This window comes from Lepidochelys kempii, chromosome 1, assembly GCF_965140285.1.
Source record: "Lepidochelys kempii isolate rLepKem1 chromosome 1, rLepKem1.hap1, whole genome shotgun sequence".
In the NCBI taxonomy this organism is placed as follows: Eukaryota; Metazoa; Chordata; order Testudines; family Cheloniidae; genus Lepidochelys; species Lepidochelys kempii.
This window is the reverse complement of record NC_136380.1, coordinates 219,781,685-219,803,341: the sequence shown is the minus strand read 5'-3', so window position 1 is coordinate 219,803,341 and position 21,657 is coordinate 219,781,685. Positions and strand designations below refer to the sequence as shown.

General features: G+C 42.3%; 1 protein-coding gene across 3 annotated transcripts in view; it reads right to left on the bottom strand.

Annotated features, from left to right (window-relative positions):
• PRMT8 (protein arginine methyltransferase 8) overlaps nucleotides 1-21,657 on the bottom strand; it is a 99,724-nt gene that overhangs the window by 32,488 nt on the left and 45,579 nt on the right. For 2 of the 3 annotated variants that reach the window (XM_073314535.2, XM_073314525.2), the window contains exons 2-4: nucleotides 15,094-15,279; nucleotides 11,817-11,972; nucleotides 2,894-2,957 (exon numbers count right to left, since the gene is read on the bottom strand). In XM_073314535.2, coding sequence (XP_073170636.1) covers nucleotides 2,894-2,957; nucleotides 11,817-11,972; nucleotides 15,094-15,279 — 406 coding nt within the window. The remainder of the gene's footprint in view (nucleotides 1-2,893; nucleotides 2,958-11,816; nucleotides 11,973-15,093; nucleotides 15,280-21,657) is intronic. The other variant, XM_073314543.2, reaches the window with a different exon arrangement.

Sequence of the window (21,657 nt, the reverse complement as noted above, 5' to 3'; positions counted from 1 at the left end):
AGATTACTGTTTGACCAGCATTAAGTTGAACTATGTGATATTAAAGCTGTGTTAGATGATTTGGAAAACTTGGCATTGGAAAACTAGGTTCTGAAACCTGAGTTTGCCTGAATTTTTTTATGTGGATGCATCATTCTGGGTAACAATGAAGCCAACACAAGCTTAATGTCCCACTTAAACTCTATTTTAAAATTTAAATGAAGCACAGAGGTGAATTTCATCCTTCCATAATATGATTGCTACAACACTCAGGTACCCTACTTCTATCACATGTCAGAACAGTCCTGATGATTCCTTTGGGGTGAATTTTAGCACTGTTGACAGCTGCCAGAATGACAGACCTAGAAACGGAATTTTTTTATATATACATGTATGAATACACACACACACAACCTGGGCCGCAAACCTTCGCTAATGTAAAACACTTTAAAAGGCATAGTGTGGGGGAAGTTTACACTGCCGCTAGCTGTGTTGTACCTAGTTTTTGGTAAACAGCTGTCCGTTCAGCTTCTTTCACTGGTTCTAGTCTAAATTAACTTTAAAGGATTTTTTTAAATTTAAAGCTTCTATGAGTTTTAGGAGAGGAAAAGGGATCCTTGGAGTCAGGGCTTGCTCTCATTTATACCAGTGTAATGTGGAGATATTCCATTAATTTCATTGGAGTGACTCCAGATTTACACTGGTGTAACCGAGAGCAGACTATGGCCTTTGGACTCTCTAGAGAATGGTGTGTCTTGGTAAACAAAGAGGGTTTTATTTTGGGTTTTACACTGGTGTGAACTAATTGATGTCAGTGGTGTTACTCCTATGATTTCCACCTATGTTAGTGACAGCACGATTAGGCCAAAATTGTTCATTATGGAGGATCACAGATTCAGAGAGGTTAGGGATGGATCTATCTGAAAAAAAGGTAATTTGCTCAGTCGTTGAACCCCATAGAGAAGGCTTGTAGCAGTCCTGTTTCATTATCAGATTTCTGTACATAACACTAGAAGTAGCTCTGAATCAATATCCCAGACCTCAGAGCTGAACACCTCCCAAGCATCAAGTGTGTTTGAAATTGGAACCAAGTTCTAGATTAGAATTTTTCAAATAGCCCCCATCTTTATATAAGAACATAAGAACGGCCATACTGGGTCAGACCAAAGGTCCATCTAGTCCAATATCCTGTCTTCCAACAGTAGCCAATGCTAGGTGCCCCAGAGGGAATGAACAGAACAGGTAATCCTCAAGTGATCCATCCCCTCTTGCCCATTCCCAGCTTCTGACAAACAGAGGCTAGGGACACCATCCCTGCCCATCCTCCATGAACCTATCCTCCATGAATTTACCTAATTCTTTTTTGAACCCTGTTATAATCTTGGCCTTCACAACATCCTCTGGCAAGGAGGTCCACAGGTTGACTGCGCATTGTGTGAAAAAATACTTCCTTTTGTTTGTTTTAAACCTGCTGCCTATTAATTTCATTTGGTGACCCCTCTGATAAGTTGAACAACCTTCCCCACACCCCCCAGATCCAAACACCCATGAACACGTTGAAATCTGTATCCAAATTTTTGCACCTTGAGCCTTCATGCTTGAGAAGAAACTGGATTCAGCTACTGGACACAGACAGACCTTGTGGTTCTTCTCTCTAGTTCTATAGCTCCCAGACTGACCAGTTTAGTTTCACCACTCACAGCTCCCTAAATGTCAGTATAGATTAAGAAGTCATGGACGGTATTGCCGACTACATGGCAGAGACCACTGCAGCTGCTTTTAACATTTAAAAAATAGCCTTGCAAATCTTTCTCTGGCAAAACTATAGTTCAAGTCAATGAAAGTTTTACTGGAGAGAAGACCGGTTGGCAGAGAAGATAGTGTACTGCCAACAGGGTAAGTCTTCACTGGAGAGTTAGCCTGGGATCTAACATGGGTGTTTACCCTAACCCCCTGTCGTCCACACAGAACCTCTTACTCATGCTTGAGAGTGCTTTAAACTGAGGTTAGCATATGCTGCTGGGCTTGAGCCCAGCATGGGCTTGAGCTTGTGTTTCTCCTCAGCCCAGGCTGGCAACCCATCTACTTTGCAGTGAGGACACAGGCTAATCAACTCCTCCATTGCATTCCCACAATTCCACCTCGGCCATGTTTTCTTGCTCTCGACCTCCTCACTTCTTCTGCACTGGAAGTCACCTACACTAGCTCGGCATTTAAACCCCAAGTTGCCTGTTACAGTTCTGCTGTGCTTCCCCAGATTTGAATAGACATGCCATGTGAGAAATCGTCCCCCCAGAGTGCTGTCTGTTGGCAACAGCACAGCTTAGTACGGGGCTGAGAGCCACAGAATATCCTGCCAAAAGTCTACCCCAGCACAGGAGCACTTAGTACAGCACCAATGTGGATTCAGCTACATGGGTCTGGCACACGGTAGGGGTCTGCACTAGGGAACCTTCTACCAGGGCTAGCCTAGTCATGGCTCACTCTGTAATGAAGACATACCTTCCATGAGAGGCCCCTTGATTCTTGAACTTGTCCCCAACCCCAGTTTGAAAAAGCCTCTGTAAAGGTCATCTATTTGCTGTGGATTGAGTGAATCACTGAAGGTAGCATCTGGGTCTATTTTGCTACGTTGAATTACCAGCTAGTTAGGTTCATTTACTTTCATTGCATATAAGCACTCATGTGCTCCTGGGTGATTATACCAGCATGGATAGTGATTCTCAGTAATTGTCCAGGTGCCTAGAGCTGTAAATAGGTATCTTTTGTTTTCTATTTATATCGAAATACATCAATCATCAGCTGTATGTACCAAACCATCAATTACATGTAAACTACACAACAGAAATCAATCAGAGTGTGCAGGCCCCAGTCTGCCACCATTTTTCACAGAAACTATTCTTAGATGTCTTACTGTTGTCCAAGTGGTTCGCCTTGATAATTTTTTCTGAGTAGTCAGATATACTGGAGCATTCAATCTAAAGAAGAACAGGACAAAGGAGAGCTTTGTGTTAAAGACTTCAGACATACTGAACAGAAATAAAATCTATTGAACACAGCAGAATCTGTACAAAACATGCAACCATAGACAGCAGATAAATCAAAGCTTTATCGGCAGTCCCACCATGGAGAGGGTGATATCTTAGCATGAAAACTGTGAAGTGTGTGTATTATATGTGAAACTTTCTCTAAACCCATGTGAAAATATGAAAGAAAGAGGTCATATGTAATAGACTGCATAGCACACATAATAATACCTGAATTTATCCCAATTACTTCAGAATCTGTTGGAAAATCTGTTACTTTCCTCCACCAGCACCACCACCCCAAAAAAGCCAATCATTAAAGAACTCAAGAGGATGAATAGCGTGTTGCAAAATTTCCAAACGCAGTTGAAAAAATATGCTTCCAAACTGTTCAAGTTGTGTCTACATCCAAACCATTTCAGTACTTGTCTGTTTGGAAAAGCAATTATTCATCAGTTCCATGACTTACCTACTTTGACAACAATATGTTCCTTTGAAAGGGAATTCCAAAATTCACATATATGAAATTAGTGATATATTTTATGTACTTTTAAAACAACCTTCAGAATTCGTATGCCTCCAGGACCTTCTTCTAGCGCTCTTTTGTGTCCTATATCAAATGCTGTGCTGCTTCCCATATCTCTGTTGGAGACTCACAGACAGATTCTGCTCTCACATGAGTTTTACATCCATGTGACTCTACTGGGCCCGATTATCCTCTCATTAACATCTGTGTATTTCAGCATAAAACTGGAGACTCAGAGTCATTGACTTCAGCAGAGTTACTTCTGTAATGTAAAGGAGGTCTAAACTAGTCCTTCAGTTATTCCTTCCTGGCTTAAAAATGTACAGACTACATCTTCGATAGCACCTGATCTATTCTGGACACACTTGAAGAGATGTGGGGCATAAGTGGCTTTCCATCTTTTTTTCTATTCTCCATAGTGGTTTTCCATCATCTCTCAATCCCATTTCCCAATCCTGGCAGCCAGGAGCCAGTTAGGCCCTTGGCACGAGTTACTACAACCACAGAGGTGGTTCCACTTATCTAGGATCAGTGGAGCACAGCACACTTTGGTCACATCCCCTGCAGCTCACCAATATGCCCCTATGCTGTAGGAGGCTGGCTTTAAACTATCCCAGCATTCACCTATGCAAAGGGAATGCCCAGCTGTCCCCTTGTGCTACCTGATCAGCACAAAGAAGTTGGAAGTAGGAATTGGTTTTTACAAATCACACTGTCTTCCTTCCATATTGGAATGATGCTGAATCAGATCTAGGAGGCCAAGTAGAGCAGGTATTTAAAAAAAAAAAAAAAAGTCTGGCAGATGTGAGTAGGTGGAGTGCCTTATTTAGTAGCTGCTCTCTATCCTAACCTGGAAAATGTACTACAATTCTCAAATTCTGTCAACAAATATTCACATGTTGATATTCTGGCAATAAATGTCCTTCTGTATTTATGAAAATATCATGACCCACCTACACCCTCCGTCAACTCTGTGATGTGTCTGGGACAAATCCTGAACTCTGCTTTGTACTGTAACCTTCATTTTTGGATTAGGACATCCATTTTATACTAGGGGCTGAATTCATGCCTAACCTTGCCGAAGGCAAGATTCCTGTGATGAATTCTAGACAGCCACCCTGCCCAGGAAAGTTGCTTGTTCGCTAGTTGAATAGCTATAACTGAGAAGCAATCACGGCACTATCTAGGACAGTGGTTCTCAAACAGAATTTTGATTGGGCCCCCCTTCTTTGTCTCTGTAGTTGTTTACGGCCTCCCCCTCCCCCACAAGTACCTATACCACCACCCAGCTCTGAAGGCAGCACTGTGCCAGCAGCTGTGGAGAAGTGGGGCAGGCAATGTGAAAAGTGCTATTTGTCAAGATCACTTTTCACAGTAGACTCAGTGCCCCATTGCCACCCTTACTTTTGTGCTGCTGCTGCTATCCTGGGGCTGACAGCTGGAGCCCCACCATCTCCTGGTGAGCAATTGAGTGTGAGCGGGTGGGGAGGAGAGCCTGGGAGGCGGGGCTCTGTCTGTCCCATTTATCCCCGCCTCCCCGGTGTGCATGGCCCTTCTGCACGGCCCCCAGGCATCTGGGGCTGACAGCCAGAGCTCTTCAAAAACTCAAACAAAACCACACACACAAAAAAGCACATAGCTCGCACATTCCCATGTCCCATAGTTTGAGCACCATTGATTTAGGACCATCAAATTTAATTGTCTCTCAACTGCCGACCAATCCCATGGAACAATGGTCTCTCTGCATGGGGTGTTCCTTGTTTTCCTGTCCCAGTGTCCCCATAGGAGTGAAACTAAAAGCCAGATTGCCCACAGGTAGGTGGAACTCTGGGGGACCATGTGTAAGCAACTGGAGGGCGTGGGAGATCTGTGGCACTGGTTTCAGGGATCAGGGAGGCTGGACTGAGGAGTCCCATGTTCCAAGGAAGGACTAAGACAAGAGGTCTGTGCATGAGAATGTGCCCTACAGACCCAGAGCTAAAAATAGCCACTAGAGTACCCAGGCTCAGGGGGCTTTGAAGCACATGGGACAAAGGGGCTGGATCCACTTACAACAGACTGGTGACCATCAAGAGGGGGACTGGGCCAAGTTGTAACACAGATCATCACTTTTTTTGAAGTCCTAAACACTTTAGCTTGCAAAATTTGTAAGTGCTACAAGAGAGAGACTTTTTCCTGCAGAGTTTATACAGTCTTCAGCTTGCTCCTGTAGAGCGGATAAGTTCTGCAAGTGAAAGGCTGAAGCCTTTCTCCTGCAGAGTTCAAAACTCTGCTGACACTTCCAGCCCCCCACATTTATCTGAAACTGTTGATTATCTAATTGAATTGATTATTTAAATAAATTTTAATGGCCCTTATTACTTGCAGATAATCAGCTAAGAAATAGTACAGTATAAAAATGAGAGAGTAAACTAATTAACCAAAATGCTATATTTGGAATAATAGATTCCTTTGGGTTGGAAAGAACCTTGAACTAGGTCACCTAATCCATCCTCCGGCATTATTATGGCAGTATTAAATTAATTATCCATTACCATCTCTCTAGGCAGCTTTATCTACTGACTGAGCTATTCTGAGAGTTATAATAATTTTCCAGATATTTTACTTAATTTTCACATGCTGCAACTTCAAGAGACACTGCCAACTTAAAATTCACATTTGTGGTAGAAAAAGTATACCTGCTGTTAGAATTAGCACCTAAGACAACTGTAACTGAAAGAGACCAATTCGTTTAGTCTGTCTATTTGAGAGCACTTTTTGATTATGGTTGGTTTCACGGCTTCCTCTGTATCATGAGTCATTGAGTCAGTTTTGCCTTCATTTATGTGGGTGTTTCACCCATAAAAAGGAAAAAGAAACATTTTCTGAAATAGGAACTTCCATCTATAAAAGCACAAAAATGTACAGAGGGACTCAAGGGTAGGTATTGTACTTGAAATGAGTTTTAATTTTTTTTTTAAACAGACTAGATTTCAAGTTGAAGATGTCCTTATTTTTTCCTCACTGAACTAATGGGAATTACTGATCCTTGTCTTCTTTTAAATTCTCCTTTCTCATATTTATAGATAAATAACTTTCACCTCTATCATATTTTCAACAGACTGCACATGCTCAGTTCTCTCCAGTTTTCTACATAAGTCTTACTTTAAGTCTTTTAATGGGCATGAAATGAGGGGTTAAGAGTCATGGCTCCTGTCCCCAGCTTGGCCATTAACTCTGCCTGACCCTACACGTGTCATTTAACCTCTCCATGCCTCAGTTCCTTCGCCTGGAAAATGGGGATCATGACAGTTACCCATGTTTGTAAAAGTGCTTTAATATCTGTAGAAAACTGTATGTTTTTCCCTCTGAAGTCTCCTAATTTGTGTCTCTTTTTTAAAATATGGCACTCAGAACTGCAGTAAACCGATTAATCCCTAAGCATTGCTGGGCAGTGCACAATAATAACCTTGCTGGATTTATGCCATTCTTATTACTACAACCCAAGATAAACATATGCCTTTTTTGTAGTAGCATCAGATTCTTGACAAGAATTCAATTTATATCCCACTGGAGTTGCTTTAACTGCAGGATGGCTGCCTAGCCAATGTCCCTCCATTTAAAATGTGTGCAATTAATTATGTCTTCCTCCATGAACCACTTTACGTTTGCCTTTATTGAATTGCCTTGATGGATTTTTCAATCCATGTCACCAGCACACTTATGATGATTATTGTTATATTATATAGTGGTGGCACCTAAACATTTTCCAATTCCCGTAGCTAACTTGGCAATGTTACCTCAATATTTGGAGTAAATACTGAGGCACAAGTGGAAAGTTTTCAAGTGCAACCACTATACCCATCAAACTATTCGGGATTCTGTCCAAACTTTGTGCCACCTGCTAGTGTGATTAGCACAATCTTCTCTTTATCCTCCAAGCTGTAAATTGAAACATTGAGTGGTGCTGTACCTTGAACAAACCCCTTGGGAAGCCACATGCAATATATCCTCCAAATTTGACATTGAAGCATCAGTAATGCTCTGTGTAATCCTCATTGCTCTAATTTCCCTATGGGAATGTCATATGGCCTCATATGTCTAAAATGCGCCACTAGAGATACTATGTCCAGTGAATTTCTTTTAACCACTAAAGGCTGAATTATGGTTGGCCCTTAAGAAATTGCATGGGGTAGGATGGAGGGATTGCATGGAGCCTCCCCTTTTTGTGTACCCATGTAAGGGCCAATCACAATTGCACTTTGTGCACTTGAGAAAATGAAGACTGCTCCCTGCCAGCACCCCTGTGCGCATAAATCACTCCAAAAGGAAGAGCTGGTAGAGTCATAGCCTTACCTCCATCTTTTGCCCTTCGTCCTGCAGCAGGACAGGCATGTAGAAGGGAATAATGAAGGGCTGTAACAGGCACACCTCAGAGAGCCTAGGGAAGAATTCTGCCTCCTTGAGGTGTAATGTCTTTTCTAGCTTCATTGAGGCATGCCTTCCCTTCCTGTGGGTAGTTTGCACAGTCCAGCCCTGCCACAGTAATCTTAGCAAGGAAAGGGCCTCAATTTCACCACCCTTACTTACATTTCTCTATGTCTTATGTTTTAGTTAGACTTCTAGTTCCTTGTGTTTATTCATGATACCTCTTGAATTGGTTACAGAGACATCTATATGTTTAGAGGTTGCTCCCAGCCTTTCTAACCAGAGCTGTGCTGAGGACAGAAGTTCCTTTTCATGAAGAATTTTGAGATTTTTTAAATTTAAGCTTCATTTCAGCTAGGAATAAAAATCAAAAGATTCAAAATTCTTCACACAGTAAAATTCTGGAAAAAAAATTGTTTTGGGTCAATTAAAACATTTTGATTCAATTTCAACTTTTAAAAAATGGTATCATATTGTAATATATAAGACAAAATAAAAAAGTCTAAACAAAAAGTAATTCAAAACAAAAAATTGAAACGTTTCATTCCAGAAATATCTAAACAGAGCACTTTGACATTGTTGGAACTTTTTTCACCAGTTTTCTTCCAAAACAAAATTCCAGACAAATCAACCCAATTTTCTAAGTATTTTGATTAGACATAATTTCAACTTCCAATGGAATATGGTCCCATTTAAGTTTCTCCAACCAACCTTAATTCTAACTCCATCTGTCTCTTCCCAGCTCTGCCTTTGATTTGCTTCTCAAATGTGAATTTGATTCCCTAAGCCTTTCTTCTTTTTACTATGGATTCCCCTGATACACTGACGGTCGATATGCATAGCCAGGTTTTAGCCCCTCACTGTGTCCTTACCACTTCCTTTTTAAAGAGTTCCTCTCTTGCTAGCCTAAAACAGAGGAGACTATGTGCTTTGCTTGATGTTACAATGGAGTCTGTGTGATCCTTCCTGCCCCCACTTGACAAGAAATAGATATCAATGGTTCCTGAACTGTACACACTTGCTTTCAAACACCCTGGCAAGAAAACCAACAATTCTAACTGCTCCGTTGCTCCCAGGAAACTGATATCTGGCTCATTTGTCCAAGAAGAGAGGTAGCATATACCCTTGTGCTAAAGAGCTAGAAGCATTCATTATGGTAACTTGCTGTTGCTCTATAATGTTTTCTGTATCGTGTGTTTATCTCCTAATTTAATACCCAATTAAACTAATGTCAGGCATATGTCTTCATGTCCTAATGGGTCAATTCATAATTGCCTTTGCTCCCTGGTTTGGCTAAAAACACCATAGAATGCAGACAGATTTGCTGCAGAAGATGGTTCACTTTTTGCACACCTACAATACTGAAGCTGGTCTCAGGTTTCAAGGGCTAAGCAAGAATTTCAGTAGCTCAGCACTATCCCACCCCAACTAGGGACAGGCCACACTCCTGCTCCCTTCTCTATGTTCTTATACCAAATCACTCAGATCTGCTTCCCTGGTCACACTGAGCCTCCTTCACTTGTTTGAAACTCATGGATGCTACTAGAAGGTGACTGAGGAAGAAGGCAGTGAGAAAGGAATACATTCAAGACCTTGAACTGGGAGACAAGAGGAGAACTAGACAAGTGAACTGGGACTTGGATGAAAGGGGAAGAGGATGAGAGAACAATTAGAAATAAGAGAGTGTTGTTAGTGACTCTCTGGCTGGTAGGTTAGGGGTGTACCGTGGTTGACATTAAAAAGTCAGCATTAACCTATAATTCCCACATGGGCTATCTGAGGCACCACAATTATTTCCTATTTTACATCTACAAAAAAACTGGGACAGCTCAGGTAGCCCTGTGTGATAACTCTTTAGAAATGTTGGCTTTTTAACATGCACTGAGGCCCAGGGTGTTTGAGGCTCTTCACCATCACATAAGCAGCATAGATTTCAGTTCTATTCTGAAAAGTGGCCATAAAAACAGCATTGCATGGTGCTCCATTTTTATTGTCACTGAAGCTTCAAGTCAAAAGTGCTCAGTTTACAGGAAAAAATATGTGCTTTCTAACTGCCCGCCCTGCATATTCTGTCTAGGCTCTAAAGCGAACATTTCCAATAGTGGCTTCGGATTTGGCTGTATCCATTTTGCACTGCCCAACCTGACACACCTGGTGCCTCAGATTAGGCACCCAGAAATTGTGGCATCCAAAATCAAGGGACACTTTTGAAAATTTGGGCGTAAGAGTCAAGCCCAGTTCTTTGCATTTCATGCTTCATCAGTAAGGCTACGTTTTAGTCACAGGTATTTTTAGTAAATGTCATGGACAGGTCACGGCCCGTGATCTGTCCATGACTTTCACTATATACCCCTGACTAATACTTGGGATGGGGTGGCTCGGGGGGGATCCCAGGGGGCTCCATGGGTGCTGGGAGGGGGTGGGCCTGGGGGCACAGTGGATACTTGGGGGGTAGCCGGGGGGGAGGCATGGTCGGGGGGGGTGCCGTAGGTGCTGGTGGGGGGGGCGCTGTGGGTGCTATGGGGGGGAGGTTGGCAGGGCTGGGGCAGGTTCCCTACCAGCTCCTGGGAAGCAGTGACTTCCAGCTCCTACCTCCATGTGGTGCCTCCGCTCCTCCACAGTCCCCAGTTCTGCAGCTCCCATTGGCTGAGAACCGCGGCCAATGGGAGCTGCGGGGGCGGAGGCAGCACATGGAGCTCGGAGCTGAGGGGGGGGAGTTCCTGTCGCCCTTCTGGGGAGCGCCCCCCCCAGGTAAGCACCACCCCACACCCCGACCCCCAGCCCTGAGCCCCCCCACACACACCCAGGCTCCTGCTGCTGGAGGTTAGGGGGGCCCGAGACTGCCCCAGCAGCAGCCAGTGTGATTGGCCCAGGGGCTGCCTGAGTGGCTGAGGCGGCTCCCTGGACAGGTGCACAGGCCGCGGCAGAAGTCACAGAGGTCATAGACAGCCATGGCATCCGTGACCTTCATGACAAACACGGAGCCTTATTCATCAGTAATAGTAAAGATCCTTCACTTAGGCCATCAATTACATCTAGCTGGGCAACCCTTTTGTCTTCAGTGCACAGCTGTAACTGAATGGAACTTAGATGGAGGACTAAAAGAAGGAATAAAATCCAGCTCGCTCCCTACGAGCTGTTTTGGCTCTGCAGGGCAAACAGGAGTGAAAAGCAATAAAAACTTATATCAACCACTTTCAAGTCACCAGTAATAACTCTGAATACACAAAGGGAGCAGACCTACTGAGTAAGAAGATGCAACTTTTACATAATCACTTCTCAGAGTAGAACTGCACTTTAGTGTTCCGTCCATAAAGTACTTTTAAAGTAATCATTCCCTGCCTTTTCTGAGGAGTGGAGTAATGGATACGAAAAGGCTACCAATGCTTTCTGTTTCAGCTCCTCTGGTTTTTATGCACAGGAAGGCTAGATTGGAGGAATTTGTTTCTGGTGCTTTGAAGGTCCCGAGAACATAAGAAAAATCAGAAAAAGCAGCACACTCCCTATCAACTTTTCCAAGAGGAGCAAATGCCTTTAATGTTTGCAGGAAAAAGAGACTGCACTTTTTTTTTTTTTTTTACTAGGATCAGTGCAGGTCACACACACAACAATCACAAGGAAAGACGAAACAGCTAAAAGAGGGATCCCTTCGCTCTTTTGAAAGGATGTCTTTGGCCAGATCCTTAGCTGGTGCAAATGGACACAGCTCCACTGAATCAATGGAGCGGCACCCATTTATGCCAGTTGAGGATCTGGCCCACAATGTAAGGCTGTAGGTCAAAACAAGACATGGAAACACATGAAAAAAATAAAAGAAAACCTACGTCTCCCCCTCTGTCCTTCTCCAAAATAAAGTTGTTAGGAAAAATTCTTCTTACCCCATACACCTTCTTGGCTCCTGCCTTGGCAGCAAACATTGAGAGGATTCCTGTGCCACTTCCAACATCCAATACAATCTTATCCTTAAAAACATGTTTATTGTGATACATGGAGTTTCTATATGTTAATGTGCGCACCTCATCCTTTAACATTTCCTGTGTTGAAAGAAGGCATCACATGTTTACTCATGGTGTAGGAGTCATTGTGTCATTAAAATTTAACATATTCACCGGCTGAAGAGTTTTTTAAGGTTGTTTGGGGACACAACTAGGATTCATTACAAATCAAGACAACTTTAAAATGCAAACCATGAAGAAGTGAAATAGTAAGACTCAGCATCGTCTTATTCGTCTCCTCTTATTTCCCTCAAATATTATTTAACTGTTAAAAATGGCGACCAGAAATTATAGTCAATCCACAGTACTGCTGCGGGCATAGGCAAAAACGGTGCAAACCCCCTCCCTCTCCTCCCCCTTGGGCTTTCTGTTGAGACTGCCACAAAGAATGAACATTGCAGTGGTTGTGGCAGTCTATATAATACAGACACCTCCACAAGGAACTGGACTTAGACCAACTCCAATAGGTTTCACATACGTCACCAGACAGACTGTAGAAGGTAACGACTGTCACTACTCGCCTGGATATGAATTGGTGAACTAATAATACATAAACAGTGAGTTTCCCCAATAGGTGGGGTAGTTATTATTCCTCTTTTACAAGTTGGGGGATCAGGACTGGAGCACAGAGAGATTGAGGACTAAATTTTCTGTTGTCCAATAATTATGGGAGCCCATCTTTAGATTCCTAGGTGTCTTTACTTTGGTACCCAAAAACGGAGGCACTCAAATTGAGTAGACACTTGTGAACATGTCAGCTCAACAGACTTGCCCAAAGTTTTACAGCTAATAGTTTCAGACCTAGGAATAGCACCAAGTCTCCTGACTCACATTTTACTCTCCTATTCCCTGCATCTCACAGCCTCACTACTAGAAGGATCTTAGTCCAGTTTCTAGTGGGTATCTGTGCAGGATCTAGAGGTTAACTCTTGATCAATCCCTTCAGGCATTCAGTTTCTTCTCCTGAAGTTGCCACTGATAGGGGCCAATTTCTTTCTTGCACCAATTTTACATAGATGTAACTCTATTCACATCAGTGGAGTTAATCCTCATTTGCACTAGTGTGAGAAAAATCAAACAAATTGGGGAAATATTTTCAAAAACACTTAAGTGATTTAGGCACCTAAATTCCATTTTAAAAAGTGGCTGAAACACTAAGAAGCCACTCAGGTGCTTATGAAAATGTTATCTATTATGTCTAAAAGGCAATAACTTTGATTACTCCTGTGGTCCTCACTGAATAATTTTAGACAGTAGGATGAATGCATGTTGAATGCCAAGGTATATGAAAGCCCCAATGCCTAGCAGATGGAAGCAGCACTAGTGCACAAGATTACTATACATTGGTTGCTTGTCCGTCTGGGTGGGTTACTTTCAAAGGGACTGGTTATATCCATAACTGTTGACGTGTAAGAGGATGTTTTCTCATGGAATATGGCTTGATATAAAATACTGAAAAGGGTAGGGAGAGAGTCTGATTCCACTTATCATGAAGTAGGAGCTGCTGTGATGGTATTAAGCCTGGTCCAATCCCCATGTTGTTTGTTTCTCACTACTGATCTGACACATTATGGTACCATTTAATGTTTCCTGAGCATGTGCTTTTAGGGCCTGATTTTCAAAGACAAAATATAGTTTATGAATGCAAAGTTTGACCAAAGGGATGAGATTTTCAAAGCTGCCTAGGGGATTTGCAAGCCCAACTGTCATTAATTGGAATGGGAATACAATGTCTAAATCCGTTTGGTGGCTTTGAAAATCTCAGCCTAAGTATGGATTTAGCAGCTTAGCTTTAGGTACCCAGATTTGAAAAATGTTCCTGTAACTCTTTATAGACACAGAGGATGTTTCATCCTTTGCTCCAAGGTCCTTGCAAGCCAAGGCCGAGATCATGTCCTCCACATTTTTGCATGCAAAGAATGCTATTAAACTACCCAATAACTGTCAGAAGGAGCGGGGCAGTTGCACTGAAGTGGTAGCAACCTTCTCCCTCCCTTCCTATGGATTTCAAAGGGGAGGGGGCTTGTTAGGCAGGGAGGGGCTGCTGTCTCAGCGACCCTATACCAAACTTGCTCAATTTATTTACAAACATAACAATATTTTTCTTACTACTACTCCTGAAACTCACCCTGGGATCTGAGCGACAAGTTGGGCTCTTTCTGCCTTGTGCATCACCACTAGTATTAAAATTTCTGCTTTTCTAATATAACCCTTAGGTACAATTACATTGTTCTCACAGCATGTTATGCCTTCTTCAATACCCTTTTGGTCTCCTTCTCCCACAGCTCTCTCTTCCATACTGCCCCTTGTGTGTTGAGTGCCCTTCCAAAATCTATTTGTCAAGCTTCCATCCTGACCTCATTCAAATCACTATTAAAAGCTGCAGCATCCCCTGCAAAATGCCTAAAACCCTCTGAAAATGGCACAGAAAAAGATGTATCTAAGAACAGGAAAATTCCAAATAGCATCAAGACCCAATAGCCAATCAAAATACACAAGTCGTGGAAAAAACTCCCCCACTATGAAAAATCCCAACAAAACACAAACCAAAATAAAGGAAACAAATCCTAGTTAGTCACAGCTGAAAGGATGCCACAGACTTCGAGGATGTCACTGTAATTACTGCATGAGCATTAAAGATTCCATGATGTGTCTTCTGAATGACAGATTGCTCTGGAGTCCTTACCAAATTTGCCCTTAGATAAATGCTTGCATCTCCCACTGAAATCAATAGGAGCTTTGCATGCATGTCTGAAGGGAGAATATGGCCCACTGTGTATTGTATGCAGAATCTGTTTTTAAATAGCAAAGAAAGAACTATCTTACTAAATTGGTATGTCCTTTCCATGGGGGTGGACCCATTCTGCAACCCTTACAGTCATGCTAAGTACCACTTACTTAAAGGTGAAATTCCCCACTGTGCAGAGAGACCGCACAAGTTCCATGCACCACTGACGGCCTCTGTTGAGGATCTAAATGATACACAGGCTTTGAGTTCATCATTAGCATTTAATTAGAGGAACCATTGCCATGAGTAAAGATTGCAGAATCAGGTCCTTGGCAAATTGGTGCATCCAGTGGGGGGTGGGGGGAAATCAACCATGAAATCACTGAAAACATGTTGTCCTTCCATATTTTTACCAAGAAAACAAAGCCTTACCTCGTGGATTCCAAAGTGGGCATAGGAATCAAAATAGTAATCCCTGGATGTCATTTCTTCTGGATTCAGGAGTTTTGCCATCTTGCCTCGGCCTGGGCAGCTTGGTTGCAAAGGTACATGAATGACCGATTGAACAGGCTTCGGAATGACGATAGGCTGAGGAGGCTGGGAAGGGCCACTACAGACCTAGAAAGACGTGAAATATTATTGCAACAGTCATTAGTCACAGAACATTCCTCTGCATGGTCATTGTTGTCTCTGTCTTACCAGGGATATTATTACTATTACAGTTAGTTAGCTACAACGCAGGGGTGGCATGGTCTAATGAATGGAATTTAGGGATGGGAGCCAGGAACGGCTGCTTTTTAATCCTCTTTAATTTACTTGCTGTGTGAACCTTGGAAAAGTTCCTTGCCTGATTCTCCATTGCCCTGAACCTTGTGTAGTCATTTACAACAATGCAAAGAGGGTGAAAAGCGGGTGTAAAATGCTAGCACTGCTGTGAGTGGAGAACTTCTGTGCATTCTTATATTCACCAACTTTGTACTTATGTCAATGACTATACAAAGTGCAAGTCAATGGAGACTTGGGTCTTCTCTTTTAGCTTTTTCCTCTGTAAGACTGTGGCAATAATCTTTACCATCCTACCTCATAATATGTGAATTATAGTAAACAAAAAGGGTCCCTGTGTGGAAGAGCTTGCAGTCAAAGGACCATTCTACAAGATACTGAACACCTCCTGCAAAGAATGGAGAGTTCTCATGTCATGTGAAAGTCCCTCAATGTTCAAAGAAACAGCTGTCACGGGGCTGAGCAGGATATGTTACCCCTAACTTTTACTCTGATGCTGATAGTGTGCTCAGCATGGATATAGGATTCATGTATCTCCACTCCCCCACAATTTTCTGTGTAATTGCACCCCTTTCAGCACAAATTTCAATAGAGACCTGAGGGCGCACATCACCTCACAGGATCAGATTTGATAGCTTCAATGAGTAGAAAGGATGTATTAATACAATACCAGAACACAGAATGTTGCATTAACATTATATCTGGAAAAAGTCATGGAGGATGTGGGTTCTTAAATATATCTCCATCTTTAATTCTAGCATGAAGCAAAATTCTGAACAGTGAGAAAAATTAGAAGAGGCATCAAAATCTCAGAGGAATGTGAAAGTTGCCCTACCATTTATGGATCATCACCGTTAATTTATTTGTACAGAAAGCCAGGGAAATTCCTCCACCTAAAATATTCCATCCTTATCCTACTTGTTCTCAGGTTTTAAATTCACTAATTCCCCAGCCATGACTTCATTTGGTGCAACCTCCACTAGAGATTTTTTCTGAGGTTTGAATTATCTTTTGCAGTTTAGTGTTGCAAGAAATCAATCACTTGTACTGTCCCCGAATAGCACCAATTAGCCTAGTTTAACTTACTTTGATAAAAAAAAATGACTTTAACCTTTCTTTCCTTGCTCATGTTAATTTTAAACATGTCTTCTTTTGATGGTTTCTTTGGTCCATCTGTGTAAAATGAATAGTAATAACTTACATTCCTGCAATGCCTTTCATCCTGAAGGATCCAAAAATACTTTCATCATAGAAACTGGAGATGGAAAAGACCTAGTTCACACAGTCCATCTCCCAGCCACTGCAGGATTGTTCCCTATTATTGGTTTGTTTTAATAGTCCCAAGCAATGGGGCTTCTGCCACTTCTCTATTCCACATCTCATTTGATTAAGACTTTTTCATAATAGTTATCCACATTTTTCTCCTCGTAATTTCATCCCATTACTCCTAGTTATACCACCATGTAATACCCTAAACAATTCCTTTCCCTCCTTGGTGTTGCATCTATCAAATGTTTGCAGACTGTAATCCCTCTACCCTGTTTGCTTCCTAAATCAAGTTCTCTAGCACCAAGGTCATTTTGTAGCTATTCTTTGCACTTTGTCACTGTCTTTGAGGTAGTGAGATGCTCAATGCAATATTCTATGGACAGTTGCACAAGAGCCATACATGGTACAGGAGAGAGAATCTATCCCCCTTTTGTTCAATGATGCCATGCCTTTTGTATGTGAAATCTAAAGGGACACTGGCCTTTTTTATGGTCGTAGTGTAAATTCATGTCTCATTTGCTGTCAACTAGAGATGCTTATCTATAAGGAGCCAATATGGTCTTTTGGTTAATGCACTTGGTATAGCTCTCAGGGGATCTAGATTCAATTCCTAAGTTTATCTCCAACTTTCCATGTGAGCTGGGGCAGATCATTTAGGGTTTGTCTATATTAGGATAAGAGATCAAGGTTTACTAACCACAAACGTTTTCCATAATGTAGACACAGAAAGGAGGGAACCTCAACGTTCCCAGTTGGAGGGAGCTGGTGTTACACCAACTGGTTCCTCTCTTTACAAAGGAAATGGCAGAGCACTGCCATTCTCTGCAATCTCTCACAGAGCACTCACTACATTTTTCCTTTAGATGCTGCAGCTGGTTTTTGGCAAAGGCCTGTACATCCAGACAGTGCCAGGTTAATAACTGTTATCATGCTATAGAGACTGCATTATTTCTGAAAATTTGCAACTTTGTATTACTAGTACACCTGAGACCGTCCAAAGGAAAATGATATAAATAATGAAGCACCTGGGATAAGCACTGTAATCAGTTCTGTAGATGATATTGTAGTACATAGCTATGGGTTGGAGAAGAAAAATAGTCTTGTTACTAGAACTCAGGAGACATGTGTTCTGTTCCCAGGTCTGCCATAGACATCAAGTGTGATCTTACTCAAGTCAGCTAATTTCTCTGTGCCTCAATTACCCATCTGTCAAATGGAGATAGTAATAATTCCCTACCTCAGAGGATGTTGTGAAAACAAATTCATTGATGTATGTGAGGCACTCAGGTACAATGACAATGAACACCATACGAAAGCCAGTGAATGCTGCCAGAACACCGGAAAACAAGGAAGAGGAATATGTTGAAAGAATGTCTATTGTCTGGGAAACAATAAAGTCTGCAAGTCTGAACCTCAGCGAAGAGAAGTGCTTGCTGAACCAGAAACAGCTAGACTTCTTTGGACATGTTATAAATGCTCCAGATGAAAGCCAAGCTCCAGAGTAAAATCATTGAGAAAAGGCAGCTTCCTGAATCTATTCCAGAACTGAAAAGAAGCCTAGGCTTGATTAACTAGCTTGGCAGATGTATACCTAACCTGTCAGAAACAATACATCCTTTGAATAACTCCTGAGAAGGGCAAGCACCTGAATTAGAGTAAGCACCAGAGCAGGCATTCTACAGAGTCTACCAGCTCCTATCTGAAGCCCCAATACTAACTTCCTATGTTGCCAGTAAGCCCAAACATTCTAGATATGGATGCCACTGATTATGAATTAAGGGGGTAATACTGCAAGATCTTAATAGTCTACTGAAACCAGTCGCATACTGCTCCAGAACACTGATTAATTCAGAGACCTATCGACATCCAAAACAATATGATAAAAAGCTACCCTGTGAGACATCCATCAATGTGCCCAGCAATTCTGCCCACCTGCAGAGGACACTGCTGTCTGGAGACACTTGAAGATGACCTACAACCAGGCTTTCCAGTGTTTGGGGTGTAAGTTTAAAGGAAAGGGTGACACAAGTTGGTCCTGTCACTTCTTTGGCACATTACTAAAGAAAACACTAGGTGAGATATATTGAACCTAATACACATGCTCAAGGTCATACCGATCTCCAGATTTGGGGTTGGCAAGGAATTTCCCCCCAGTCAGATTGGCAGTGACCTTTGGGGTTTATTTTGCCTTCCCTCTGCAGCACTGGGTGTGGATGTCCTGGTAGGATCATCTGGGTATATCTCACCTAATCAATTCCTTACAATTGCAAAGGCCTTGAGCATTGGTGTCACCTTGGTCTCCCCTGTTCTCTCTGTCTGTGGCACACAACAGTTTAATTTCCTGAGGATTGAAATGCTTTAGTCTAACTAAAATCTTTGGGATCACTATAGAGGTGTGCTGGGATAAACAAACCCTACATGGGACAATATGGGGTTAATGAGGTAATGTGGGCTTAGGTGGCTCTGCTCCTTTGTACCTCTGAGAAATGTTAGTCTTGGAGAGAGGAGCTTCAGAGGAAGAGTCCCTGCTAGTTGATGACAGACCAGTAAGGAGAGCAGGCCCTCAGTGCTCAGCTCCTGAAGAGAGGGCTGACCAAAGGCAGGAGCTCCCCACCCAAAAGTATGCTTTCCTTCATGGGCCCTTCCTGAGGAAAGGGATGGCCGGATACTGACACACCTTGAAAGGGAAACATTCCCCACTTTTACCTGTGAACTCAGTTTATTTATGTTAAGTCTCCTTGTTCTTGTTAGTTGACTACCCCAGAAGGGGCAAGACTGTAAAGTGACCTGGTTGGAGGGCCAAGTCACAGGAAGAGGCAGATATCTGCAGGCCCAGAGCATTGGTTGACAGGTAGTACACAATGAGAAGAGAGCTGCTCTGCCATGCCTGCCCATAAGGAGGTGCTAGCAGTGAGTCAACCCTTTCACAGGGGAAACTGGGTGAAACTTAATGGCCTGTAATATGCAGGAGGTCAGACTAGATGATCTACATGACCTTCTCATAAACAAACTAGGGAAATACAACCTAGATAGAGCTACTATAAGGTAGCATAACCAGTTGGAAACACATTCCCAGAGAGTAGTTATCAGTGGTTCACAGTCAAACTTGAAACGTATATCAAGTCAGGTCCTGCAGGGATCAGTTCCGGGTCAAGTTCTGTTCAATATTTTCATCAGTGATTTAGATAATGGCATAGAGAGTACACTTATAAAGTTTGCGGACAATACCAAGCTGCAAGGGGTTGCAAGTGCTTTTTGGGATAGGATTAAAATTCAAAATGATCTGGACAAACTGGAGATATGATCTGAAGTAAATAGGATGAAATTCAATAATGACAAATGCAAGTACTCCACTTAGGAAGGAACAATCAGTTGCACACATACAAAATGGGAAATTACTGCCTAGGAAGGAGTACTGCAGAAAGGAATCTGGGAGGTCATAGTGGATCACAAGATAAATATGAGTCAACAGTGTAACGCTGTTACAAAAAAAACCCCATCATTCTGGGATGTATTAGCAAGGTGTTGTAAACAAGACATGAGAAGTAATTCTTCCGCTCTACACTGCACTGATTAGGCCTCAGCTGGAGTACTGTGTCCAGTTCCGGGTGCCACATTTCAGGAAAGAGGTGGACAAATTGGAGAAAGTCCAGAGAAGAGCAACAAAAATTATTAAAGATCTAGAAAACGTTACCTATGAGGGAAGATTGAAAAAATAGGGTTTGTTTAGTCTAGAGAAGAGAAGACATGATAAGAGTTTTCAAGTACATAAAAGGTTGTTACAAGAAGGAGGAGAAAAACTGTTCTCATTAACCGAGGACAAGAAGCAATGGGCTTAAATTGCAGCAAGGGAGGTTTAGCCTGGCCATTAGGAAAAACTTCCTGTCAGGGTGGTTAAGCACTGGAATAAATTGCCCAGGGAAGTGGTGGAATCTTCGTAATTGGAGATTTTTAAGAGCAGGTTAGACAAACACCTGTCAGGGATGGTCCAGATAATACTTAGTCCTGCCATGAGTGCAGGGGACTGGACTAGATGACCTCTTGAGGTCCCTTCCAGTCCTATGATTCTATAATTCTGTCTATGGTCCCCTCTGGCCTTAAACTCTATGAAACTAACATGTCCTTGTCCTTCAGTGGTCTCCAGTAGCATAGAGCCTTATGCCTGCACAGAGTCCCTTTGAGGCCATCAGGATTCCTCATGGGCCTATGGCTCCATGTTAGATCTTGTTGCATGAGTGGGGCCTTACTGAGTATACAAAGGACTTTGGCTGAGATTTTCAAAGCCACCTGTAGCATGTGGATGTCCAATTCACATTAATTTTCATTCATTAATTTGAATGAGACTTGGGCATTCAAATACCTGAGGCAGCTTTGAAAATCTCAGCTTTTTCATGCATCACCATCTGACTCTGCAGCGAGGCAAGAAGGAGTTGGGGGATGGGAAACATGCAAAACTCTTTTAATTACTTTCCATTTTTACGAGACTGAAGAAAATTGAGGTGTGTCAAGAAAAAGAAAATTAATTTTCAAGGTTACGCAAGTCCTGCTCTTCTTTGACATTACCATGGAGATAGGGTCTTGGATACTAAGATTCAAATCTTGAACAGAAGACTTATAAAACCGATGCTCAAACTGCAATTTTCTTCCCTGTCAAGCTCTGTGTTATTTATGAATACAAGTAATATATTTCCCTGGGTAATAAGCAGGCTAGAGATATTTTATATTCAAAAAATCCTACACCATCATTAAGAGAAAATCAAACTGCGAATGGAGTTAGAGTTTGATTTGTAAAAATTCAGACCATTCAAAATTCTGTGTCAAATATTTCTGTGGGTTCTGAATTTCAATGAGCCAGATTCTCTCCTGTGTCAGGACCACTGGAACAAAGCAGCCCCAGAAGGATCTCCCCAGCATGGTGGGGATTATCACTTGGCTTAGCACACA